Below are 27,925 nucleotides of genomic sequence, written 5' to 3' on the forward strand. Positions count from 1 at the left end.
ATTCCACTTAGAAACAAAGTATTAATTCTAAAAATAAATCTTAGTTTGTTTTACAGAAGAACAGACAAAACTGACTAACTTTTGTCAATATCAAATAAACTGAGAACTAAAAGGAAATTCTCAATCTCTCCTTGTTGTATAGCTGAGCTTTACAAACAGTTTTAACAGTTACTTTAGTCTGACAAAAGCCGAATGACGAATTAGCGCTTCCAGTCAGAGACTGAGGCTACGTCCACACGTACACGGGTATTTTTGAAAACGGAGATTTTCCGTTTTCGTTTTAAAAAATAATCCCGTCCACACATAAAGGCAGAAATGAAGGAAAACGCTGCTATGAACATGCCAAAGCAGCAGGTGGCGCTAAATTCCTAACCGTGCAGAAATGTTGGCCAATCAGAAGTCTAGAAGCCTCGGTGGGAAAAAGTAAACAAAGCTGGGGCATAGAAGCAGAACCGAGTCGTATGTGTGGAGGGACAGTAACTGTGTGTATATGTAAGCATTTAAACACTGCAGAGAGTAGAATTAACAGTAACAGTATTGTAGAAATTCATTTCACCGAAACAATAACGTGGCGCAGTGTGACGCATGCACCAGTTTATTGTATTTCCAGACTTGTTTTCGGCACAATTTACAGTGCACGCTACTCTGTTTTTTGTCAGACTTGAAATAGCCGAAATACCTTCACACTACGGAACTTCTATGGCTCTTCCGTTCGACAATCTCTCCGGCATTGGAACCATCATCTGTTTTCTCTTCGGTCACGCTCGGTTGATTTTTCTAGTCGGTACACTCATTTCCTCCATTACCCGCTGGCTGCTTCCCAAACAAACACACGTGCGGCTTGGCACTTGTGCTGTACGTAACAAGTCACGCGACGTGAAGCTGCGGCTGTGATTGGTTCGGCTCTGCGCTACTTAATTTGGATCGGCCGACCTTTTTTTTTTTTTTTTTTTTTTTTTTTTAAGAGGACAAGAGCGGCGAGGTCTATCGCGATAGCTTAATTTCTCTATCGAGTAAAAGTTATATCGCGATAGATATCGTTATCGTTCTATCGCCCAGCTCTAGGTTTAAGGTTCATACTGCATTCAAAAAAAAGTCCAAGGTGCTTACTTTATGTCTTTATGCTAGCAATGTGTCAAGGCATAGATTAAGGCAAGGTTGAAAGGCATTTTTTATGAAAAGGATAAAATCAATTTCTTATACTGAGCGCTTAGAAGAACACTATGCTCACCTTACAAGAAGTCCAGAGCAAAGAGAGCTTTGGAGGTGACAAATAACCTCACTCACTTAATTTCTGAAGCTATCTAAAGAATTGGGAAATTGTACTGGAAAGACCAACAATGATCCATTAATTGGGCCTAGTATCTTTTGAAAAGAAGTTCATTACTTTCCCTTTGGAACTGTTTTCACACGTGTATTGCGCACAGAGTCCAATTTGTTTTAGTAAGAATTTGTTCTATGGAACAAAGTCTTTGTGATATCCAGTACAATTACTTTTCTATCAGAAGGGTGACATAGATCTTCAAGGAAAAGCAAGAGAGTTGGCTCTAGCTGTTTTGGACTGTGGGAGGCAGAGTACCTACAGAACCCACACAAACATTGAGGGGAAAATGCGAACTTCACACAGAAAGATGGTGGATTCGAATCAGGAACTTCTCGCTGCGACACAACAGTGCTAACCACTGTTCCACCATGCTGCCCCAACCGGGTTCATAGTACTCCTTGTTTTGGTCTGATTTTGCACATCTTTCTTATTGTAAAGTAAAAATATTACTAAAAGGCTTTGGATAAGATGAGGTCCAGCTGTTGAGTTCCTGTGGAGGTTGACCAATATTCTACCATGTTATTGACCAAATTGTGAATTATATGGAAAAGAAAATTCCGTTTTGATCAATTGATTGAAACTTCCTCCCAGAGCTTAGACACAAGTAAGCAAATCTATGGAAGGTTATGAGAAGTAAAAGGCATAAAAGACTGTTAGCTTTGAAAGGCATATTTTCTCTTTTTGTTCTGGCCCTAACTGAAGCAATTCTACAGATTTGTACTGAAAACATTGGTTAATGTCATTGGCTTGTGGGAATAAGAATGAAAATGGACCTCAAGGTCCCTATTATAAGCCTCTTGTGTCAGTTGCTTTCAAACAAGGCCTTCATCTACAGTATTTCCATTCCCTCCTTCTTTCCTTTGCAACCTTTATATAAGCTTGCCTCTAATGTATGTGAGGAACAGGCTTTGTGCTATAGTCCTCTGCTCAGGTTTAGTGAGTTGCATGAACAATGTATACTTTAAATATTTTTTTAATATGACTTACAAGAGACAATTAACCTTCCACTGCTCGTGTCAACTTCTAAACAGCAAGATTGTGTAAATGTTGACCTAATCCTAATCAATAATTTACTGGAGAGCCATACACATATATACTCTACATTTACTTGTCTGTTTTAAAAGCATTAGGTTGAATATCAGACAGCTCTATTCAAAAATACTCTTCTTTACTGATATTAGTAAATTGACTAATGTACTACTGTACTAATGCAGCTGCAGATTTATATGGTCTTGCTCAGGAAAAAAATGGGTCCTACTTTTTTTTTTTTTTTGAGCTGTTCTCATAACCTTAGCACTAAGATTTGCCAAAAAGTCTTGAAGAAATGTCTTTTTCAGTCCAATTAAATCTGTCATTGCCCTTTAGCCATAAAGTGTGGAGGCAGCAGATTTTTCCACTGCCAGCAGAGGTCATGTTCATGTGTGCTTGCCTAGCTCTATTCTTATAAGTGCTTTTTTGCCTTTTTCTCATCACATTAACAGGCTCAGCTCATTTTGAGTAGGAGGGACAGGGGAGATTTCAACCAGACAGGTTGTCTCTAGACAGTACAGTAAATTGTGAATAACATGTAATTTCTAAGGGTTCTCAGTGTCACAGGCTCATAGTGTTTTAGCTGGACTTCAGTATTATTAGAGGAGTATGGCGTGCCGAAAAGGGAACATCTCGTTCTAGCAAAACTATGGATGTCTATCCAACGTGCTGAGTTTAGGAAGATCTGCTTTCTAGACATAGCCTTATTCTGATGTGTTATCAGAATGGATGGAGTCAGAGGAACAAATTTAACCAGAATCAGTATATTTTACTGCTGACAGATAAATTGATACAAGAAAACTTGAGTAAAAGAGGTGGAGGAAGGGAGATACAGCTGCTTTAGGCCCAGAACAAATAATTGTAATCTGGGAATAAAAAAGGCAGTTTTAAGGCAAAAGTAAGCTGCAGTATTTGGCTGTTGTCATTGTCAAAATTCAGAATCATTATTATGAAAGTCACCTTATGTATATTTATTATTTTCAGTATTTATGTCCTGCTGTATGTTTTCCCTTGATTGGCCACTTGCAGTTGCTACACTTGACTGACACACAGCATGCATATTTTTATCAATTTAACCCTTAACCTAATACTTAAATCCAGAGCAGTCTTTTTATCTACCCTGGGGGTGGGAGCTCATTATTAAATTTGAACTAACCCAAGTTTACTATCCTTGTTGATACACGTAGTTTGGAACTTTGTTTGCAACCAAAGCTATAGCTGCAAGTTTTTGTTTCAGTAAGAATACCTTTGCCACAACATGGAGAGTCCTCTTTAAGAAATGAACTAGAACTAAACAGATTTATTTCTTAGCTCTAACTTCTTGAACCTAGTAAATGGTAAATCTTGATTGTACCACCTGGGATAACAGTTACACTAATTACACTATTAAAGTTGAAAGAATTTACACGCTTTTAACTCTCAGTGGTGTGACACTGTTTATTTCTGAGTTCTTAAAGAACATTTTGACCCTGAAACGGTTGTTATGTGACATGTAACAAGCAGATGTAATTTGTTGTTCTTTTTATATCTCTGGCCCCTGCTCTTTGCAGACTCTGTCTGACATGGTTGTTATTATTTGTTTATTATTTTTTAACTTGGTGTGAAACACTGTTTGATGCTGTTATAGTTGATGTACTACAAAATATTGTAAAAAATTAAATTATAAAAAGCGATTCTTCTGAACAACCTACAGTCATGTGAAAAAGGTTTTCACAGGACTCATAGAAAACAAAGTACACCTGGTGATTCAGTAGCTTGTACAACCTATAGCACCAAAACATGAAGCAATATTTTTCTGTATGACTTTATCAATCTCTCACATAATTCTAGAGAAATGTTGCCCAGTTCTTCTTTACAAAATTGTTTCAGGTCAGTGATATTTGCTGGCATAATTATACACCGCTCTCTTAAGATGACAAAACAGTATTTCAGCTAGGTTGAAATCAAGTCTGGAATTTATCAGGGCCAAACCACTGATTCTTTTTTTTTTCTCTATCCATTGACTAGAATGAAATCTAATGAAATAGATTTGCCGATGCACTTATGACCCTGTTGCATGACCAAGTTTCTGGTGGACAGATGGCGTTACATTTGACTGTAGAGTACTTTGGAGTGCAGAGAAATTTCTTGTTGACTCAGTGTCTGCAAGGTGCCCAGGTCCTGTGAGCGTTGTTTTTAACTAATACGCTCTGTTTGTTTTTCACCAAATGTGCTGCTTTGCACTATGGCCACACATCTATACAATCATGTTATGTTCCAGAAGTCTTGTGATTTCTTCAGATGCACATTAAACCTAAGCTGTGCTGTTCTTTCTGGATAGAAGAAGCTTTCTTGTGGAAACTCTCCCAAACAAGCCATCCTTCTTCAATCTTGATCTAATTGTACAGTCATGAACTTTAACATTCATGAACCTTAACAAGTAACATGCTACCTTGGGCCTTTATAGTCTAACACATTGTGCTTGTTTTTTTCGATTTCTCTCTGACCTTGGGATGAGTTTGCTGCGACGTCCCCTCCAGGGAACATTTTGTAATAGAAAACTTCTGCTTTTTTGGAGGTGCTCACATTTGCTGATGATTAAATAATCAGGTGCATTTGATTTGCAGCACCTGGCCTATTATTTACTATTGAAGAAATAGGGGTGTACTTAGTTTTTCACAGGAGTACAGAGTCCTGTGAAATCTTTCATGCAGCTGTCTGTGATGACATGTTTTCTATATAGCCCTACACGTTATGTTCAACAAATATGTGGAGTCGCATACATCTGACAATATATCTGACTCCTCTGTTTAGATATTGACAAACCTTCTGAATAATTAGCAGTATTAAATACAGTAGTGCATTTTGACTGAAGTAGAGCTCTATAATTCTCGTTTTGTCATTAATTGTAATTAATTTGGAAAGATGTGTACATTCTGATAAACATGGTTTATTTTCTTTCTTCAGATCATTTAATTTATGTTGTGGGAACCAAGAGTGATGATAACTTAGTTTATCTGTTAGAAAACGCCCATGGCTACTCTAGTATTTTATGCCAAGGCAATACTTAAGTATGGTCCAGGCTTTAAGTGGTTCTTTAGAGCTCAAATTTAAAGTATCGTTCTTTATAAGTAGCTCTTAATGTACAGTGTATCAAAGTAGGCACTAAAACTATTAAAGTGTATTTGGGCGATGATATGGACTACATTACAAAGCTGGGGTGTAAGGATGGTGGTGTTAACTGTCTGCTAGCGTAATGAGAGAGTGAGCTGTCAGAGACATGCATGTAATGGCTCCCTTGCCAGCCGCCCAGTTCAGGCCCTGTGGGACATAGCACAGACAAACCATTTCTTTCACACTGTCTCATCTCATGCATTCACTTCAACTCCAGCTCACTGTCTTTTTCTCTCTGTCTCGTCTTCCCTTCTCACTTACTTCTTTCTCTTTCTTCTTTGTTAAACTCTGACCTGTACAGGGACTATGCCTGGTCTCTAATATCTTTCCTCTCTTTCTGTTGCACAGACAGTAAATTGTATGCTTACTAACAATCACACACACACACACACACACACACACACACACACACACACACACACACACACACACACACACACACACACACACTCTGAATCTCATGGAGCATGCAGGACTCATGAAGGGCATTTAGTGACTGTATCCCATAGGATGGCCTACTCTTTTTAGTATCCAGTGGATTTCTCATGGGCAGTGAAGTCTGCCCTCTCTGAAACGGGCAGCTTCTCAGTAGACCGAGCAGAATAGTCACACTCAGATGGTACATCTTTATATCTCTGACAGCCATAGTATGGTTTAAGCACTGCTCAGTTAGTACAGTGAGTTCCCAGTCTTCTTTACACAGGACATATCTGTCAAGTGCAAAGTAATTTTACTTCAGTTTGAAGGAAGAAGAGTTGGCCTTTCACATAAAATTGTTATATTGGTAAACACTTAAAAAGGATACTAGATATGAACTAGTATCTAGTATGTGTTTTAGCTAGTTAAAGGTGTTGGTAATGCTACAGCCACATCTGTTGTCTCAAATACAGGATTTCACAAATGCAACATTCTTTCTGTGACTGAGATTCCTCATTCCCTCTTTCCCAGCCAATCTATAAGTGTTCGTCCCTGGAGGCTTGCTGTTATGACAGTTCTTTCGTCAGCCATTACTGCTGGTGTTAATGGCATGCTCGTTCTGACTTGACTGATTATCATATTGTGCATGCTGATTGACAGTTGACCTTCACACCACTTTATAAAGAACCCGCTAGATCCAGGGGGTCACCACGATTGCCTCCATGACAGCGTATTAATAATAATCTGATAGAATTACCAGGACCCAATTAATCTGCAGACTGCAGACAAGACAGTGGTTAAAGAGATGCTATTTCTAAGCTTGGCTGGTCCAATTCAGACATCTAGGTGGTTCATTCTTACTGACTACATGTCTATGTGATTCATAAAGGTAAGAATAATGGCTATGCAAATTCTTAGGTGAGGTTACACTGACCCACTGAGTTATATATGTAGCTGCCTTATAAATGAAAGATGGATAACAGGTAGGTTTCCTGTTATATAGCCTAGTCCAAAACTTTGCAATGTGTATATTTTGTGGAAAACTTAGTGACACGTTTTTGTTGTATTCAAGGAAATGAAGGGTGATTAGCTCCAGTCTCTTACATTCAGATGCAGTTGTGTTTGATAGATTTTTATATTTTGACCACCTTCAGTTATGCTGAATTTTAGCACAGTAATTGCATATGAAATTTTGGGAAACATTTATCAAGTAAAAATGTACGGATGTAGTATATGCTGTGTAGTTTGTTTCAATAATTTTTTGATTGAAAGGATGTGACATATATATATATATATGTGACATTATATTTCTTATACGCTGTATAAAAGTTAGTATTTTTAAAGAAATAATAACTAACTACATCTGCTACTTCCGCTATCAAATAAATGAATTCTGGATGCTAAAGGAAGCCGTGAAATTACATTTATAATATACAGACTGTATCATCTTACTGACAATTTAGTGTTGTCATCTTGCTTCCTCTCAGTGATGGGCCTCGTCATTTGAGATTCTGTTTCTTTTTCAAATTGGTTTCGATGGATATGATCTGTAATTAAACATTTTAATAGGAGGGAGAAGAAATGAGGGCTGTGTTTGTTCAGTGAGAGATAACATTCTAAGAGAGTAACTAAGGCATGGCACGAACAGCCTAGCAATATTACTGCATGCTGAGCTGCATAATAAAGAGGGCCTGCATGCATATTAATATCAGCTCCCTGCATAATGTCTAGGTCTTATGACAGGCTTGGAAATACACTGACACCTCGCTGGTATTGCTTAACCTCTCCCGCTTCGTTATTTGCATCCACATTCTCTCATACTGGGTGGGATCTCCCCTAAGCTTGGTCTCACCCATATCAGTACCTCTGGCCCTGGCTGCCAGCCTGATTCCCACACTCCACCAGTTTTCACTCATTAGAAACGCATGGTGGAGGTATGTGATGCCAAATAAATTCCTCGTTCCCACTCGGTTGGTAGAAGCTTTTGGAAGAACTATAGCGACATCTGCATGTGCCATGGTTACAAAGCGCCAGGCTTATACCCGCCCACTTCACTGGGCTTCCCCTGCCAACCTGCTTCCTCATCTGTGCCGCCCCTCCCCCTCGTCCCTGCGGCACTCATGTCTCAAATTACTAAACATGGCTAATTGTGTGAGGCGTGAAGCTCAGTTCATTTGAATATTCTGGCTTGGGGGGGGATTTGCCTTACGTAGGGGAAGAATTAAGCAAGGATGTACAAAATGGAAAAGGGGATGATCCGCAGTTGCATATGCAGGTATCTGTGCAGTCACATTTTGACTGTCGCTGGATTGTTTTTCCAAGCTGTTAATTTTGTAACTCACTGGGATATTATTTTGTTATTTAAAAGCTATTTGATTAAAAAATAACCTGAACTTTAAATTTTGTTACTTGCTTTGTTTTCAAAAAGGTCGCATATTCCGAATCTTCTTTATGGGTCTTTATGATTTAAAAGGTTTTTGCTTTTGCTTGCTATTATTTAATCTTGATAGTGGAATGATTGTGGTTCACATTTAATTACTTTTCTCTACCTGTGTCCTGTGTGACTATAAAATATTGAAATTCACTGGATTTGGAGAATGGGGTGGTGGTGGTGGGGGCTCAGTTCTCACAAATTAATACACATATATTAGGCCTGATTCCAAAGGAATAACCAGTGTCAAGTTTAGTTGTGTGAATATTTTAGATATGTTTATGTGAGATGTAACCTGAAGTTTTGTTATGTTAGGGAATCATGGGGAAAAAAAACATGCAACAGGATTAGTCTCAATTATTCTCTTCAAGTATGACAATGTTTTAGTCCTGTCCCTGTCACTTAGACTGTGTCCAAATCACACCTGCGTTCACCTGCTCTCACTCATATAACACTTTTAAGCTCTTGCACAAGATCACATTAAATCACAGCAAATTGCTTCTTTCAGTCCCCGCCTTTGCTGATCACAAGTCTGAGATCGCAATTAAAAATCTAATTTCTGTTCCATTCAAAAATCCACAAACATCCGTTAAGTTCTACATGAACAGACATTCAGTCTATCTGCGATGGCTTCTCGCACGGATTGCAAGGTGCTCAATTAATCCTCGCTAAAAAGGCTGAGCGCACTGACCTTTTTTTTTTTTTAATTAATGTTGAATTAAACGAATTGACAGGTTGCCAGAAACGAAGCGCGCAGCTTTGAAGATTGTTATCGCATAATGAGTTGCTTTTTTCCCCCCCTCTTTATATTTTATGCTTTTCTGTTTCCACTCTCTCACTCGATGCTGCCATTTGCCCGTATGCCTTAGCGGTTTAATGATATGCAAATGAAACATGCATAAAACCATTCTGCTGTAGAATGATTAAGCAGAGAAGACATTAGCAAGTGCCTGCCACAGTGTCTGTTGTCTCTTCTGCATTCCGCTTCGACAGGGCACCAACACCACTCTTACAAAGATTAATGCCGCTAATGCACTAATCATTTGAATAACACGCATAGCATCCAGTTTGATTGAAATTAGATTCCAGGAGGGTTTCTTCTCACTCCAGCTTTGTAAGATCCAGAACCAGGGAAGGCAGATGTCTTCATATGTGAGAGTTGGTGCTCTAGAGAGCATGCAGAGAGCAAAGAGACCAGGTTTTTCCAAGAGGGAGCACTTAAACATCACTGGCAATGTTGGAGCTTTTCTCAGCTTGTTTGTGAGTACTGTGGCATTATTTGACTACTGGCATATAACGAAGGAAGAAAAATATCTCCGTTCTTGCTTACCCTCTCTCTCTCTCACACACATGTGTACACACACACACACACACACACACACTCCACCCCCAATTCCATTCTGCTCTCTCGTGCAAGCCCTTTTTTTTTTTTTTTTTTTTTTTGTAATCCATTTGTGTGATGAAGACACTGCACAATTAACATCCCCCATGGAATTAAATAAAGGGGTGATTATCCAAAGTTCATTAGCGCCGAAAGATTAGAAGATCCATGTGTCTCCATGTGATGAATGGAGAGGAAATACGCCACCAATTATGAAATAAATTGCTAATCGCATTTCTTGCGATCATGATTGTTGCGTTTGCGATGCCCAAAAAGATGCCATCTTTCAAGCAGTCCTTCCTCAGTGGTGGTACTACAAGATTCAGACATCTTGGTAGTGCCAGTATTGGGTAGCAAGCACAAAGATGTTATAATCCCTTCCTTTGGATGAGTTCCTTAATTATTCATATTGCACAACCATGCCTGTCTTCCAAATAAATCCCAGGGAAACAATTAACAATAATTGTTGGTGCCAGTGAATGAATATCCATGCGTTGCTAATTACTGTTTTAATTCCAATTGTGCATATTAATCGCGAAAACGAACTTAACGAAATCCTCCGTTGTCTTCGCAGCGATGCCCATCCTTGGCTCTGTGCCCGATGCCAGCAGACTGCGCTGGAGCAACAGAAACGTTCCTTCCAACCCAGAGAGTCCCCCAAACTGTGATTCAAACCAGTTGGTAAGTCTGCGTTGCATCTGTTTATGATAGTTTAGTGCGGGAGGGTATATCCTCAAAGGGTGGAGTTTGTTCATTTCTTTTGGGTGGTGGGCAAGAAGGGGGCAAAAAAAAGTCGTGGAGCTGTGGAGTGTGGGTGTGGAAGATGTAATGAGTTCCCACGGCCTCACTACCCCCAGTGTGGCTGCAGCCAGGCCAGCACCTCCCCTTCGGTGTTTCTTGAACTCGGCTTGTCTCCTTGTTCCCATGCTTTCTGTGCCCATTCCAATAACTTCCAGTCATTTCCATGCCAACTCTCTCGCTTGGCTCTCAGGCTGCCACGTATATCGAGCCTATAGGAATTAAAGTCTGTTACAATTGTTGGGAATGTAGATGAATCGCTAGAATGACGGCATTGCTCTCTGCTATTGATTGACTTGCTACACATGAAGAAATTCTGATCTTTTTATGCAGATTTTTTTTTTCTCTTAGAAGTAGTAAAATATTCAGTGGGGCACAGAACGTGTTATTACTTTTGATAACCACAAGTTGAAAACAAAGAGAAAAAGATTAATTGCTGTCTGGCTGCTGATTATAATTTGTTTTGGCAGTTCATTAGTATGCATCCTCGTGTTTGCATTTTTTGTCTCTCTTTTGTGTCTGTGACATTGTAAACAGCTGCTATTGAGCTTCAGGCATAGCCCCTTAGGTCTACTCTTTACCCCCTCCTCCTCTTGCGAGCGATTGGCAGATTGGTACTGTCTGTTGCAGTAGTAGTACTCTTTCATTGTGGCTGCCAACCAGTGCAATAAGAAATGGTAGTTTACAATGGAGAAAACATTGCGTATAGAGCGAAGGGAGTTGGCACAAAAAGAGGCACTCTCCTCACTTCAAGACTTGAACAGTTCTGTACTTTCGTCTGGCTTCATCATGGTTGTGTTTTTCTTTTCTTTGATCCCCTGAGAAGTCGTTCCTTTGATTGAATGTGTTTCTAATTAACGCAGTAAATTTTACTCCAATTAGTCGTATCTGATACCGTAATTTCTCTGTTTGTTCTGTTCGCTATTGTTTTTGGCAGCCGGTATGTGAAGGGTATCCGTTTGTGTCGACTTGGCTTTATCGTGGTATATTTCCTTCGTCCTTCGCTGGATTTCGTGCCAGATGCCATTACGTTCCCGCTGGCACACCACTTGAGACCCGTAAGTGCCATATTACTCCTTGGCAATCCTCCAAACACGTGACTTTTACCCAAGTCTTTAAATGCCAGCTGCGAGGTTGGTTTGCCATCTTCAAAAGATATATCCTTTACTGTTAAATGAATGAGTTGGCATAGCATCTCCTGCCCAGATGGCTGGCTGGCTGGCTGGCATAGAGAGCGGTGCCTCAGATGGTTAGAGGGAGAGAGCAAGAAGGAGCGTAAGGGAGGAGCTTTTTCTTGTGCCACCGCCACACCCCCCTTTATCACTAGAACAACAAAACATCCTTGAGTTCCTATTGTTTTTGCTTTCGATTTTACGTCTTCTTAATTAATCCCATGTGTCGCTGCCACCGTTTCCCACGCTTGTGCACCTGGCACCAATCGTCTCGAATGGACTTCCTGTCTTACGTAGTCTGTGATCTGCAGACTTTTTGCTGTATTTCGAAGTACCTGATATCCACCCTTGTATTCTCATCAATGTGCCATGCTGCAACACCTAATCCATCTTATTGATAGCTCCCGGAGTTCTTTCAACTCGCATCTTCAGATCTTCATCAGATGTTCACAAGGTCCTCCTTGGATAGTCCTAACTAATGACGAATGTGCGTCTCAAGGCCCTTATCTTCACTCCAACTTTTAATATTGACTAAACAAGCCATTATTAAAAATAAAATAAATAAATAAAAAGAACAAGAATTTTAAAAAACTTGAAAAAAGAGGGACTAAAACCTTATGATGCTACCAAAATGACAGCAGCATCCTCCGTCTCCCTGGCTACATCTAACTACCTACCCTAGAGAGCGAACAGAAGTCCGCCTTGGTGCTACCACTGAATGGATGGCACTGTGCCAACTTCTCTCTGCCATCAACCGCATTCGCTCCTTGTTTCCCTTATTTGCCCATCCCCTTTCTATCTCAGTCCCTCTCTTACTCACCCTCCTCCTCTCCCTAGCCTTTCTTCCACATGCCCAGTACACCCAGCTTCCCTCGCCCTCTTTTCTTCTGTGGCTAGACATTAATTAACATTTGAGTTAATTGATTCTAGAAGCCGAATTTCGAATGCAGGTTTTGTGCCCCGCCGTGTAACCCACGTGCCAGGCATCAGTGCTGCTTTGCCTTTCCTCTGCCCTGGTACTGAATGGTGATAGAGCTTCGACCAACAAATAGCAACCCTAATGTAGTGCAACAAAACCAGGGCGAGCTGTGGCTATTTGTGTCACAGTGCACAGTGAAGAATCTCAATCCCAGTTTATCAGCCTGTAGCTGATTGAAGTTGACATTAAACAGTTTGATCCTACAGGACTGTGTTGTCCTAACATTTTATAAACAATCAGAGAGCCGCCTATGCCCCGTACCACCCTTTGGTTTTTCTTTCTTTGCTATATTTTCCTCAATTCTGTCTTCTTGCCTTTTCGCTCACACTACACACTTCTCTCTTTCCTCTCTCGCTTGCTCGGTTTGTAATTTTCTTTAATTGCTTCCCGATCATTTATCCTGCCTCCTACCGTCTGTTTTGCTGTTATTTTTGTCGGACACGAATAAGAAGCGTAACAGCCAAACGACTATGTATTCCGACATTTTTGATAAAGCACTGGGTAAACTAGCACTAATGATCTTTTAATTCTTGTTTGTGATTAGCGTTTTCATCAGCAGCGCATATTTGATTAAATAATTATCTTGGACACAGCTGCTTTCTCTTTCGTTGCCTTTTATTCTAGTCGTTTGGTACGGCGCAGATGAGATTCAAAGGCGGGAGATAGAAATAGCTTAATTATTTAATAAAAATGACCCTCCCTTTCGAGGAGGGTATGTTCGCTGCTCTTAATTAGCAATGCAGTGGCTTGCTTTAAGTGTTGAATAAGAATAGAATAATTAAGCGAGAAGTTTATGGATGCTTCGGGTGCTGTGTGACTTCATATGATTTTTACGTTAATTAAATTGCCTCTATTTCTTTCGTCTTATATACTGGACACAATTTATCGTTGATAATTACTTAGCTGTATGATCAAAGTTGAGTCTTTTCTAAATCTGATGTTTCAGGGAAGCAGTGCCAAAGTGATTCATAGGTCTCAAACATGCTGTTATTATTGTTTCACACTTTTTTTATTATTATTAAATAAAAAGCAGCAACTGGGCAATTGAGGCAACAAGAGGAATTCATTATGCAAATTGGCCAGTATTTGCATAATGTCTTATGCCAAGAATATGCAAATGAGCCGTATAATTTATGAGCGCCTGCGTCTGTCTCATAGTGTTCCCATAACTTACAAAGAGTTTTTTCACCTCGCTTCTCCTCCTATCCAGGCTGGCACGACACGCACCACTCTAACAGACCAGACCCACACTAAACAAGCACACCCACAAAAGGGGTTGCTGGCTGGGTACTTTGACTGGGTGGGAAAAAACTTGTCTGGCAGACTGATGGGGGGATAAGAAGGCGAAGGGAGGGAATGGGTGGTATGGGAGAAATGTGTAGGGGGGCACATAAATCCCTCTACAAAGGCTCAGTACCAGATGCTAATTCTCTAAAACAACTGCGAAACTAAATAAAATGAGAGGCAAAAAACAAAGGCGGAAGATTTTGACTGGGCGGAGCGACAGCGATTTCTGACTATTCCTTTTGTCTTGTTGTGTGAGCGTTTGTTGTTCACTCTTTACCTTTTCTTTGATGCCCGCTTTTGAGAATGCTTTTTTTTTGCCATTGAAGCTGGCAGCTTTTTCCTCTTGTGGAGGATTTCCTCATGACTCAGTTGGATGAAGGCAGCCGAGTGCTGGGTGGGATGGAGAGGAGAGAGAAACATAGGAGAGAGAGGCTGTATCTCAAGGCATGCGTGTGTGGGCTCCAGTCAGTCTCCACTAGTACCCTGGGATGCCACCACTCAGCCCAGCCAAGCCCAGCACAGAGCCATCCAGGCTGAATCCAGGGAGAGTAGGACCAGACATCCTCATGTGTGATATAAATTGCACGCCAATTGTTTGGGCTTTTCATTCCCCAGCAGGATCCTGCTTGCTGCAATTATTCTATTACGACTCGTTTGTAACGATTGGCCTGCTTTGCATATTTGATATGAGGCTAATGGCTAACGAGACAATTCCGGAGGAAAAAAGCCACCAGGGACACCGTTGGATAAAAGGCATCCTTCCCTGCACTCCAACTCACTGAGGACTAGAATGTTTTAAAAAAAAAAAAAGAAAAAAAAAAGATGTTTGTTTTCTGAATTCTTCTTCAGGCCTTGTAACCACAGAAATTCCAGATGTCATGTCGTCATATTTTTGCATCAGCTGCCTCTGTCCTGGAAGTTGGAATCTTTCTGTGTTTCCTTATGCTTAGACACAGCTGAGATTGTGATTGTAGAAAGGTGTTTATTCCAAGACTACCCCATTGCACACAAGCACAGTGAGTGTGCCACCTCTTCCTGAGCCTGAAGGGGCATCTGTTCCCTCCTTCTTGGACAATTATTGTGTAGCAGTGGACGTGTGTGTGTGTGTGTGTGTCTGTCTGTATGCCTGTGTGTGTTTGTGTCCATTAGGGCACATGAGAAGCAGAAAGAGATGAAGGAGGTTGTTATGTAAGTCAGCATGTCGCTCTCCTTGCTTGTTTAACAAATGTACACAGATATATATACACATGCTTTGATGAATGTCTCACCATCTCTGTTGCTGTATGACGACTTTGGATTATAGAAGATGAGAGAACTATCGTGTGGAAATACTGACTCTCCCATCGCATTATTTATTATTTTATAATTTTACCTTTCGGCTGTTAAAATTCTGTCTTGCACGCTGTTATGGTTCGTTTCGCTGATTCCAGCTTGCACGTTTCTAAATTAGACTGTCAGATGATTTTCCATTGCTTTTTCATCTTGTAACGATTCTCGTTTTGCATTTTTTTAAGTCATAATTTCTGCTCCGTAATGAGGCTGTGAAATTGCCAAGGTTAGATTTCAATATGTATGGTATTCATGCGGCAATTAGTTGGACATGTAACTGTACTCAGGGCTTTCTGGGATTACACAGGGCATTTAATCTATTGAATGACACATATAGCGGGGTAATATTTCCATTTAAATGCCGTAAGATGAATATGCATTAGAAAACTTGCATTAATGTACGGCTGATTTCACAAACTGGTTGCTTTAATAAGCAAAGTGATCATGTTTTAAAATTGTTTAAGCATCACAATCACTGCAGCTTGTGTTCGCATGAAATTATTTTATAAATTAGCCCTCTTAATTACAGGGTTGTGTGATTTATTATTAGTGAATGCAAATACGTGCTGTTAATTACTGTTGATAAAAGGCACTAATGAAGAACGATTTGGCCATAAGAATGACCCAAAACACTGAGATTTCAGCAAAATGGTACATACAAGTACTGTAAGTTTTTAACTCTTATATCAGATACCTAAGATAAAAAAATGTGATTGTAATAGTTTGGATAGTTTGAACAAGTGCTATTGTCAGAAATATAAAACGCGTTAAAAATAAAATGCATTCCCATGAAGGTTTCCATGACTATATATAACATGCAGGAATATACCGAAGTAACTCCTATTGTCTAATGATATTACATTTTCATGTAACTAACTTCCAAAACTAGCATACAGTCTTCCCCATAGATGCTAACCCTATCTACCCAGATGAACCTTTCTCATTGGTGCAGTATGAAGCGGAGGATTAAATATGTCTATCCATCATTGGGGAAGCTAGTAACTTATATCCCCACCTCTACAATTGTACAGGCTATAATTTAAAGTGATTCTGAATTTCCAGTATATATATATATATATATATATATAATTAAATTATACAGCAATCATCTGTTTACTTACTACAACTTTGTAAAATTCATTGCCAAATCAGGGTATTAAAATAGTTTTTAGCACTTTGTCAGTATGTTGCTCGGGACTGAACCAAAGAGAAACACGGTCAGTGTAGTACAATATTATCACAGTAGTCATCTGACTGAATGTAGTTGGTTAGGGCAATCAGCAAAACTGTAGACAACTAAAGTATTGAAAGTGTTTGCTAAAAAGTTGTGAAATTTGTTACATCGACTGGGACAGCACCCGCAAGGTTTATTGACTCTAACTTTGCCCCAATATACATTCATGCACGTAACCTTTAGGCCATATAGCTATTTTTTCAAAATTAGGTACTGTGTAAACCCAGTTTAAAGATCATGGAAATATCACCATATTGGGTTTTATTAAATTTTTTATAAACAAAAGTTGTCATGTATTTTATATATTTACATTTCTGTTTATCACAGACAAGTTAAACTATTAATCAGGAAAAAAATTGAAAACGCATCTGTGCAACACCAAAGTTGTAATATGTAATGTGGATGTGGACATCATTTTTTGAAGCACAGAACATTGAAGCATTTGGCCTAAAAAGGCAACACCGTTTTTTTGCTAATTATGATTTTCTTTCTAAGAGCTATAAGTGACACCTTTCTTCTATGCAGAATTCTATTTTATAATAAAATAAATTGTCAAACATTTCCACAAACTTGCGTAAGTTATAGGTCTTCTCTCAATGAATCAGTTGCAAATAAAGTGCCTTGCTATTGGAAAATAATTACATGGAAAAAGTTGCTATACGCCCACCATTACCCGACTTATTTTACAGTTACATCAGATTGATATAAAAAGCCAAAAGTCGGGTACCTACATCATTTTCCAATATGTTTATAACTTCTCTAGATAACAGGACATCTGCGTTAATTTTTCTTTCTCTCTCTTTTTTTTTTCTTTCTAAAACTCATCTCCATAATTTCCCCCATAACCGTTTAGATGTTTTGCTCATACCGAGGCTACCAGTTTGTGGCTGACTCTGAACTCTGGCTATCTTTAGCTTAAGTCATTTCCCTTTGTTAGCTTATTAGGATACCTAATGAGATTTAAGTATCTCATTAGGTTTGTTACAAAAATTTTCATAGTGGTTTGCTGACACTTACTTTGGTGAATTTTGTGTATTTCTTGCTCACAATGAAGAAGTCACTAATAGCCAAAGCTACATGCTATCATGTATGAGCAAGTATTTACCTGTGTTGCTGTATGCAGTCAAACAGCTCATACAGTCCCGATCAAAGGTTTAAGACCACTTGAAAAATGGCAAAACTAATTTTTGTATGGTTTATCTTAACAAGGTTCCAAGTAGAGTTTCAATATGCAACCAAACATTCCAAAAATTCGTTGCGGCATGCTTGATGCAGGCGTTTCCATGAGGTGAGTAGGAACATTTCTCCAAGTGGTGAAGACGACCGCACGAACGGCATCTACTGTCTGGAACTGTTGTCCATTTTTGTTAAAGTTCCTTGCCGTCCTTCCCCAAAGGTTCTCAACTGGATTGAGAACTGATGTTATTCTCCTGGAAGAAACTCCTTGTCCTGCAGGCATTGTGTACTGTAGCGTTGTCCTGTTGAAAAACCCAGTTGTTACCACACAGACGAGAGCCCTCGGTCACGAAGGATGCTCTTTCCAACATCTGGACATAGCCAGCGCCCATTTGACACCCCTGCACCTCCTGAAGCCCCATTGTTCCACTAAAGGAAAAAGAAAAAAGGAAAAGGCACCTAGACTATTATGGCACCCCTTCACTGTAGCGTGTAGAAAACATCTCAGGTGGGATCTGCTTGTCATGCCAGTAATGTAAGAAACCATCAGGACCATAAAGGTCTCATCAGAGAATAAAACTTTCTTCCACCCTTCAGTGTCCCATGTTTAGTGCTCTCTTGCAAAGCCCAAACGGTCAGTTCTGTGGCGTTCAAGGAGACGAGGCCTTTGAAGACATTTTTGTTTTTGAAGCCCTTCAGTCTCAGATGCCATCTGATGGTTATGGGGCTGCAGTTGGTACCAGTAACGGGCGTAATTTGGTTCGAGGATCATCCAGTGTCTTGACGGACAGCCGTTTGGATCCTCTGGCTCAGTACTGGTGAACTTTTTTTGGGTCTTCCACTTGACTTGTTTTTTCCATAACCATTGCCATTCTTCAAGTGGTCTTAAACTTTTGATTCGGGACTGTATTTGCACATCATTGTATTTCTAATAGTAATTAAAAAAAGAAAAGAAAAAAAATATTTTTGCCTTTTAACCAGTGACCTGTTTTTACTAAACAGTTCTTGTGTGGTAATATGTGTGCTAAGTCTGAGACATGTCGGCTTGTCATACAGGCCTAGTTGGTTGGGACCTTTACAGCCAAACCAAATGATGTATGGACTTGCCACCAGCATACTTTTCTTACCTCTGGTGTGGCACTGCAGTAAAGAAAATGTTTTACGCCTGTTATTGTTTACAGCCAAAATGTTGTCATAGTCATATCAAGTTGTCATGGCAACTTAGCCCAGCTGAAACGCTATGCCCCTTCATTGCTGTTTGCAGCTACATACTCTGGAAATCTTTGTTTATACTTGTTATAAACATGTTATGACTCATAATGGTAACAATAATGTCCTTGGATGAATAAAATCAAAATGGATTAGTCCATTTGAATGTATTATATAGTTTAAATTTTAGCAATAAGATTTTTAGGATCTATATAGTTTTTCACTTCCTATTTTTATTTTTTCATTGAGCAGCTTTATAGCTGAAAAGGAAAGGGTTTCTTCCATAAGAGTATTAAATATCCTCCTAATAAAACCAACAAGGCAAGGCATCAGATTATTTATCTAGGTCCGAGGGGTTACTTTTTTTTTTTCCCCCTGTATTTTCACGTAACTTTTCACACTGAGAAGGAAAATGTTTGTTATATGTTTCCGTTTTGATGAACTTGTCTTCTGTTGCTGTTGTGGATTTATTTCTGCCAGATTTTTTTCACTATAATTGTGATAAATAAGTTTTGGACTCAGATATAATCAAACACTATATTCTGTCTTTAAGAACAAGATAATGTGTTGTAATGCATTCTTCTAGATCGTACACAGTTAGGTTGGCTCTCTAAAATCTGTGTAAAATGATCTTTTAATACACGTAATTCCTAAAATATGATTGTTTGATGAAATTAAATGAATTTTGGGCACACTATAATCCTGAATATTTATCAGCTTGGTGAATGTGATAGCATAGCTGTAGCCTGCAACCACAGTATGATGGTACAGAGTGATTGTGTTTTAAAGGAAAAGCATAAATGAGAAGCAAGGCTAGATTGTTACTTTCATTGACAGCTCCCTCCACATTCAGTGCACCCCTTGATCTCTCAGCACACATTAGGAGGTGAGAATTTATTTCAGCACAAGACGTTCCCATAAAAGTGGCAATCTTGTTCCACTAACATGAAGGTTTTAGCATTCTGGTTAACAGCATCTGAAATCACAGAGACGCAAATGGATCTATCCACAAATCCAGCCATCCATGAATAATGTCACCCAGCCTATGTAAAAGCATGTATTGTTGGAGGGGGGGAAAGTGTGCTCTCTCAATTTAAGGATATAATTGCATTTCGTCTGTGTTAAATATAGTTTAAATTTTAGCAATAAGATTTTTAGGATCTGGTGGGGGTTGAAAAGGTATCTGGTTCTAAAAATGTTATAAGAGGTTGAATTTTGTTTTAGCAAAACGTGAGTAAGTAGTCACCTGCTAGCTATTACCTCATGTGTATGAATGTTTCACTGTGTTGGGCTTTCTCAGCTTTCATAAAGCCCACGCAACATGTTTCCTAGTGTACTGATGCACTCTCTCTCTTGCTTACTCACTCGTTCTCTCGCTCAATCTCATCCGCATGCATGCAAACATAAGTACATGCATACATTATAAAGAATGAATGCCTAAAAGTCCTGTCTTTTTGTAGCGTTTTTTGGTATTATTTTTGGTGTATGAGGAAAAGCCTTATTTAGTACCTGTGTAAATATAGGCTGATAGGCTGAAATGATATTTAATGTGGTCATGACAAAGACATCAAAAAGAAAGATCTAATATAGTCTTATTGGAATTTGCTTAGCTTCCACATTTTTACAGACACTGAGTGTAATTTCAGCATCTGGACATTGATATTGGAGGCTTAACAGAAGCCTTTATTTCAGTGTGTGAGTAGATCCTGCTGTGAAACACATACAGCCTCCTCCTCAACATCATCAGGTCAGAATTCAATGTGCCTTTCTTAACAGAAGAATTATACTACCCTGTTGCTGTGGCAAGTAAAAAAATGCCAAACGTGACATTTATATATGGCTACAACAAGTCAGATAGTTGAGTTTAGCCAACTTTAAATTTAAATCGCTGCTTCTTAGAATTTTTCTGTCAATGTTTAGTGAGATGTACAGTCGATAAGATCGCTGTCTGCCTGTGCCTGAATCGGCAGCTCAGAAAGTCTGCTTTGTCAACATGACAGCCAAGCTCTGTGTTATCTGTCATTGTCTAATTATATTTTCACATTCGTCGTGGCAGTTATTGCAGTGCAGGTATTTGCATGTGTCTGTGTGCATGTGTGGATGTGTTTGTGCATGTCTTCTGCCTCATTGCACTTCCCTCTGCTCTTACCAGCAGATGCTACCACAGCCCCCCTGCCTTCTCACCCTCGATGAACCGGAGACAAGTGCCAGAGGGTAAACACGTCCACTGCCACATGTCCCTAAATGGTTGCATTTAGCATGCACCACATGCCACATTAGTAGAAGCATACTCATCTGTGTACTCGCACATGCACTCTGATGAGTCTAATCCTGAAATGCACACCTGTACAAAGGGGACTAACGCTGTGTTAAGCAGTTATGTTGACTACTGCATTCAGTGCACATTATCGTAATTGTAAGCAGAATCTTGCATTATTCAGACTGAGTAGAGGGAGTGCAGTAATTAAGACTCTTGTAGTTTTTTCATAATTCATCTGCATTAAAGCCTCAGCAGTTTTACTGGGATAAACACAGCTGGCACATGATGGGATGTACGACGAGACTATGTAGTACCTGCTGCAGACTTGCTGTCTTTTCTTTTGAGCACACAGCTAGTTAAGTTTGAAATTGGACATTAACTTTAGTTGGTTTAGCTTTTGATTAAATAAATAGCTATTTTCCTTCATGATCTCTGCCAGTGTAGTCTCTTCTTATGCGCTAACACCAATTAGGTTTTAAAATCTGGAAAACTGCGACAAATTTACTGAGAGAATTTTAGGTTATCGGTTGAAGGGTGTATTTGCTTGAAGAATCCTACATGCATTGTCTCTGTATACTTAATTACATATACAAATAGGTTCTGACCTGTTTATTTGAATGAGTGGAATGAGGGAGCAGCACTAAAGTATTGACATTCAAATGTGTTAGCATTGACAAAAATGGCTCACTGAATAGAGCTATAATTTGAACATGTAGTGAGAGTTTAAATACATTTATTTTATGCTGACAGTAAGATATATTCTGAGGGATAAACAGTGTAGCTCAAGGCTACTTAAAGACAAAAGTCAGAGAAGGCAAAGACGGCATGTGAATGCATACCTTGTAAGTCTAAAGTGAGATGGTCCTTTGCTGAATGCAGAAACATAAAGAAATGTACAAAGCAATCACAGATTAATGATAAATTCTTGTAATATTACTTCACGTTATTTCACACACAGTATTGTAATATTGTTTCACATTTGTGAATATGTAATATTGCAGCAATAATTCTGTGTTCCCACATAGCTTTTTAAAAAAGCTTTCTCTCTGAGTAGAAACAAGTGAGATGTATAAGCAATGCTGAAATGTTATTTCATCTTAAAATCATTCAAACTATTATCGTCTAGTAGAGCTGGGCGATATAATAAAGAACCTTGAACCTTGATAAGATTTATTTCATATCACGATATGTTTCTTTTTTCATTTCAGGCGATAACGATATCTATCACGATATAAGCCAAATAACTATATTTGTAAGATTTAAATGTGCCGTTGCTCACAAGTAAAATGTGAAATAATTAGCAGCTTGTTTTTATTTAAATATTTATTTCCCATAATAAGTTCAACAGGGTAGATGTACGTAAGGAACATGAGACTTTTTCAGATAAATAAAGGCAAATATTGCAAACTACACAAAACGCAGCCGCTAAAGCGTTTAAGTTTCAAAATAGAACAAACAAAAGACTACTAAATTGTCAATTCCACTTACAAACAAAATTTTAATTCTAAAAATAAATCTTAGTTTGTTTTACAGAAGAACAAACAAAATTGACTAACTTTTGTCAATATCAAATGCACTGAGAACTAAAAGGAAATTCTCAATCTCTCCTTGTTGTATAGCTTAACTTTTCAAACAGTTTTAACAGTTACTTTAGTCTGACAAAAGCCGAATGACGAATTAGCGCTTCCAGTCAGAGATTGCGCATGCACCGCTTTATTGTATTTCCAGACTTGCTTTCGGCACAATTTACAGTGCGCGCTACTCTGTTTTTTGTCAGACTTGAAATAGCCGAAATACCTTCACACTACGGAACTTCTATGGTTCTTCCGTTCGACAATCTCTCCGGCATTGGAACCATCATCTGTTTTTTTTCTTCGGTAACCTTCGCTCACGCTCTCTGTTGATTTTTCTCTAGTCCGCAAACTCATTTCCTTCTTTACTTGGGCAGCCCGGCTGGCTGCTTCCCAAACAAATACACATGTGCGCCTTGGCACTTGTGCTGCATGTAACTGATTGGTTCGGTTCTGCGCTACTTAATTTGGATTGGCTGTTCTTTTTTTTCTTTTATTCTATCGCAATAGTTTAATTTTTCTATCGAGAAAAGGTTATTTCGCAATACATATCGTTATCGTTCTATCGCCCAGCTCTATCTTCTAGTAATAACAACCTGAACCTCTGTAACAGTGCCTGAACAATAGTTTGTAGATTATTTATACATTATATATTGAAGTTATGCGGTCCTAATATTTGCTAGGTCAATAACGAACACATAAATCAGATTGGACTTATGTATGAGGTTGTGAGAAACAGCCTTACAGGCTTAGTTGATCATTTAATGAACGGAAGCACACAATCTAGGAAATTAAGATACGTGTGACCTTTTCTAGTGTACTATGGTTGTCCTAGCTTTAGGGCGACATCAGTGTGCGTACATGTGTGTGTGTGTGCACACTTATACCTCCTGCCTTTGCCTGTCTGATACACAGGAAGTGATCCCACAGCTTTTTGAAAGGTCAGGACAGCTGTGCCTTTTGCAGCCATGACATTGGATTAGCAAATCTACAAACATATGTGTATTTAGGCATGAGGCAAGGCCGCCTCTGCATGATTCAAAAAAACAAAGGTGGTCATTCATTTTATGTGAATGGCCTCCATGAAGCCCCCCACTTTAAATTATGATTCATATAAGATACGTTATATGGGACCGGTGTTAAGTTGTCACAAGAATTTCTTGCTATTCATGGTTGAATGATTTTAATTAATTTTCTGGTATAATTAGCATTTGTATCACACCGAGGACTGTGAGCCACATGTAGTGGGTCATCCATGCCATCCATTCAGATTGCCAGTCCCTCCTGCCTTAGCCCTCAACACACCTCTTCTCCCGGCAGTCTTGTGTGCAGCGTGCTCTGGTGGCTAAAGGTGCTCGTTAAAGTCCATAACTTATCTCACGTTTGAAGCTAATGGGAAGAATACTGGCTACAGTGAAAAATAAATTACATTTTTCCCCCCTCTCTCTTACTGCCCTCCTAACCTGTAGCGTAATATAGCAGCGGTGAGGCTATGCATTACAGATCTTAACCATTAGAATTTATCTGTGTTGCATGACGCTGACTGATGCATTTGGAAATAATGTACTGGAGTGGAGCATTACAGGAACCCTTGTAACTAATGGACAGCTCTCGCCTATGCCTGGCGATGTATATCATTCAGCTGGACGAGCTCATCAACTCAAGCAGTTCTTTGCAGGGTTTCCTAGCCGGGCAAGTGACTCGTGGTTTGCATTAAAGACTCTGGCAATAAAAGCTCCTCCTTACCTCCACTGGTCATCATTCTGTCTCTTGCTCTTTTCCTACCTATGCTCTGGGTTGATTAAAGGCAGACTGCTGTCGGGCGAATTTTTATTAATTAATGTTTCAGACTTTTTTCTTTCTTTTTTTTTTCTTTCTGACTTTTAATGAAATGTCCTTTAAAGGCTACTAGTGGTTCCACATCAATTAAAATGAATAACTTGTCTCTCAGTCTCTTTTGCAAATCATAAACACAGAGAAAAACACACAGAAAACAATCTTGAGTCAACAATGTACACATACCGACTTAAAAATTTAAACTCTCTGAATTTATTTAATGTTGCAGTCTTTTAAACAGCTTAATTATTTAAATGTTTCTGAAATAAATAGTTACTTTCCCTTGGACAACAGCTTTAGGTCACTGAAACTAATAGTTCTTCTAAAAATATACAATTAAAAAAATTTACCTTTTTGGGGGTGGAACACTCATCCTATAGTTTGGTGAGGTTTGGAGAAGGGTTGCAAAAAATGATGAAATCTAGCTCTCAGGGCCATTCAAAAATTTATAAATGGAAAAAGTCTTTTGGAGTGCAGAGTTTTAGAATTTTCCAAGGTCTCGTGGACTTAAAAGTTTGTACAAGATTTTTAAATTTATTTATTTTATTGTATTTTTACATTTTCTTTTTTTTTTTTTTTTTTCCCCCAAGAGAATCCATGACATGAATTTAGCCAAACAGGTGAGCCAATATTGCATTGGGAATAATCCAGCTGATAGATTCTAAATATTTGCATTCAATATGTGTATCAGTGGAAGTTGTAAAAGCTCTCTTTCCTAACTTCATACATAACATTACTCATTACAGAATAGACTGCAATTCAATTACACTGGACTATAAGCACAGCAGAAAGTCATTTTTTTCCTCCATGCTTCTCTTTGGCTCTTTCCACATCCCTCACTGCTCCACATTTTTATTTAATGGTGTTTATGTTTTAATAGCTGCACCAGACAGTAGCTGCTTGTCTCCACAGTAATGTAAAGAACAAGGGATAGACCAGATGAATTCCATCCACACAGAGGTCAGAGATACAGAAAATGAATAGCAATGTGGATCCCCCAGCAGGCAGTAGGAGAGTCAGACTAATAAGAGCATAACAGAAGAAGAGAAGGGGGCCCCTGGGAACCAGCATAAAGGTTTTCAGTACATTTTTAAAAGAAAGTGGTCTGAAAATATAATGATGCCTGCTTTGAAATGCATCAGTAATCAGGGAAGGAATTTGTTCTAGGATATGAAATAGGATTGAAATTCCCCAGTTGTGTTGAAGAATGGGCTTTGTAGGTGGAGGGCTAGGTTAGTAGGGGCGAGAGGGGAAAGTATGGAATGAAATATGTGAGTGAGCAAAATGGATCCTTGAACTTGTGCTTTTTTGGCAGGTATTGAGCATAAAGGAGGAAACTCATTATTCTTCTGTTGTCTCTTAGAAATTGTTGCTGATGGTCACAAGTATTTGGCAGTTAGCGTTGTCAAACAAATCAACTTTCAGATGCCAATCGATACTAAACATTAGTGTCAGATTAGATGCTCATTTGCATCATTACTGATACCGTTATTGATCTTTACATCCTCCAGCTGACACACTACTTTATACAGCATTGCTGCAGGCAGAACCACCCCTAACTTGTGAGTGAAGTAGCTGACTTTCACGACACCGATCAAGTCTTCATGAGGAATTTTACATTTCTTTTCCGTTTTCAGTAAAAGTCGGGTCTCTAAGACCTTGAAGTATTAAATAGTGTTAACCTGACTGGCACGCACCTCAGCATTAGCTGCTTAACTATTAGCAGTTACCCAATAGCATAAGTAGCCATTATAGCATTAAGGAAGCAACTATGGCTAATAATGAAATAGTAAAAGCTTCAGTCAGCAACTGGGGATATTTTGTGATGTCTGGCACTGGACCATAGCAACAGAGTGCATGTTTTGTACATTTATAAAGGTTTTGTGCAGGCAGTTGCCTTTGTTTGTCTGGCGCTGTCACATTTGAATCTTAGCATATTCCATGTTTTCTTGATTTCTAACTTACTCACTTCTACTCCTGAGGCAGTGTGGATTTCATCAGTCTCTGAACACTGTGATGGATCTGTTAAACACTCAGGTAACAGTCTACTACCACTGCCACTCTGTAGCATGTGAAAAGGATATGTTGGGTCCTCAAACTGGAGGCCAACAGACAGAAAGCTATTATCTAACAGCCTGCCATTAAAAGGTTGATTGTGCCAGTGCCGGAATAGAAATGTTCCATAGCCAGCCCATTTTCACATAATTGACATTGTCTGATTATTTACTGAAGTGCACATTTTCAGTGTACGTTCATCGTGGTTCCACTAGGTGTTATATTTTATTATTTCCTTTATGTCATTTTACCGTGTAGCTATCATTTCTAATCTAGCAAACTACATTATCCTATCTGCACTGGTATTCCTTCAACTGGGCTAATCAACCCCCAAAAAGTGCTTTTTCCTTTTGGGAATGGTTACCAATAATACATTTCAATTTCAGAGCAGTGAATTATCCCAATTGGAAAATGAGAATTTCTGTTGCCCCGTATTTATTTTTGCCACACGTGTTACAGTCCTAGTTCTCCATTGCATGTCCTCACAGAGGCACTGCTTTGAGGTGAATTACCATGGAGCCTTATCTTTGCTCCCAGTCACCCTGTCAGCACTTTTTGATATTTCCATTGTGCATTTGCAGATAGAATTTGTAATAAGGAGTCATTATGATTTTGAGTTCTTGTTAAATAAAAGTAGTGATCCCTAGCAATTAGCCTAGTGAATCTCTGGTTGGAAGAACTGTTTGAGCTGGTATTAGTCAAAAGATTTGGTGAGGTAGCAGCTAGATGTGGATGACTGACACCAAGCCAAAATGTTTGATATATATTTCTAATAAATTAGCCTTACTGTAGCTAGTATGAGAATTATCCACCAATTTACCTTTATGCCATTTTTAGCCATTTTTGTCTGCTTTTGTGTTAGCGTAGCTTTAAACACAAATCAAACTGGATTCTCTTTGGTTCAGGTTTTTTCATTTTAGAAGGTATTTGTAGGTCTTACAGTGCTGAAGATAGTAGTTTTATTCTAGATTTATTCTCCAGGAAAAAAAGACCTTAAAATATACTAAAAGTCTATATTTCTAAAGGTACCAAAAAATTGTCCCCCAAAGCCAGCTCTTTAGTTTAAAAAGAGAAGTTTTATTATCCAATTCCAGACTTTTTGGGGAAGTATATAACTCGAAACTAAACGCAAAATTGACTTAGTAGAGTTTCAGCCAGCACCATCAAGCTTACAATCTGAACGGGGAAGTTTACAGCAATAATCTAAATTGTGTTAAATCACTTAGCATTTAATTGGTTAATTTGTCCATTTATATTATGCTTCTTATCTTATCTTTGGGTTGT

General features: G+C 38.9%; 1 protein-coding gene across 29 annotated transcripts in view; it reads left to right on the forward strand.

Moving 5' to 3' along the window:
• The window catches only part of LOC309691504 (uncharacterized protein), a 141,625-nt gene that overhangs the window by 19,857 nt on the left and 93,843 nt on the right, over positions 1-27,925 (forward strand). For 17 of the 29 annotated variants that reach the window (XM_082509197.1, XM_082509212.1, XM_082509216.1 and 14 more), the window contains 2 exons: positions 10,310-10,416; positions 21,072-21,133. In XM_082509197.1, coding sequence (XP_082365323.1) covers positions 10,310-10,416; positions 21,072-21,133 — 169 coding nt within the window. The remainder of the gene's footprint in view (positions 1-10,309; positions 10,417-21,071; positions 21,134-27,925) is intronic. The other 12 variants (XM_082509199.1, XM_082509211.1, XM_082509210.1 and 9 more) reach the window with 2 other exon arrangements.

Source organism: Aulonocara stuartgranti, assembly GCF_965226115.1.
Source record: "Aulonocara stuartgranti genome assembly, chromosome: 1".
Taxonomy (NCBI): Eukaryota; Metazoa; Chordata; class Actinopteri; order Cichliformes; family Cichlidae; genus Aulonocara; species Aulonocara stuartgranti.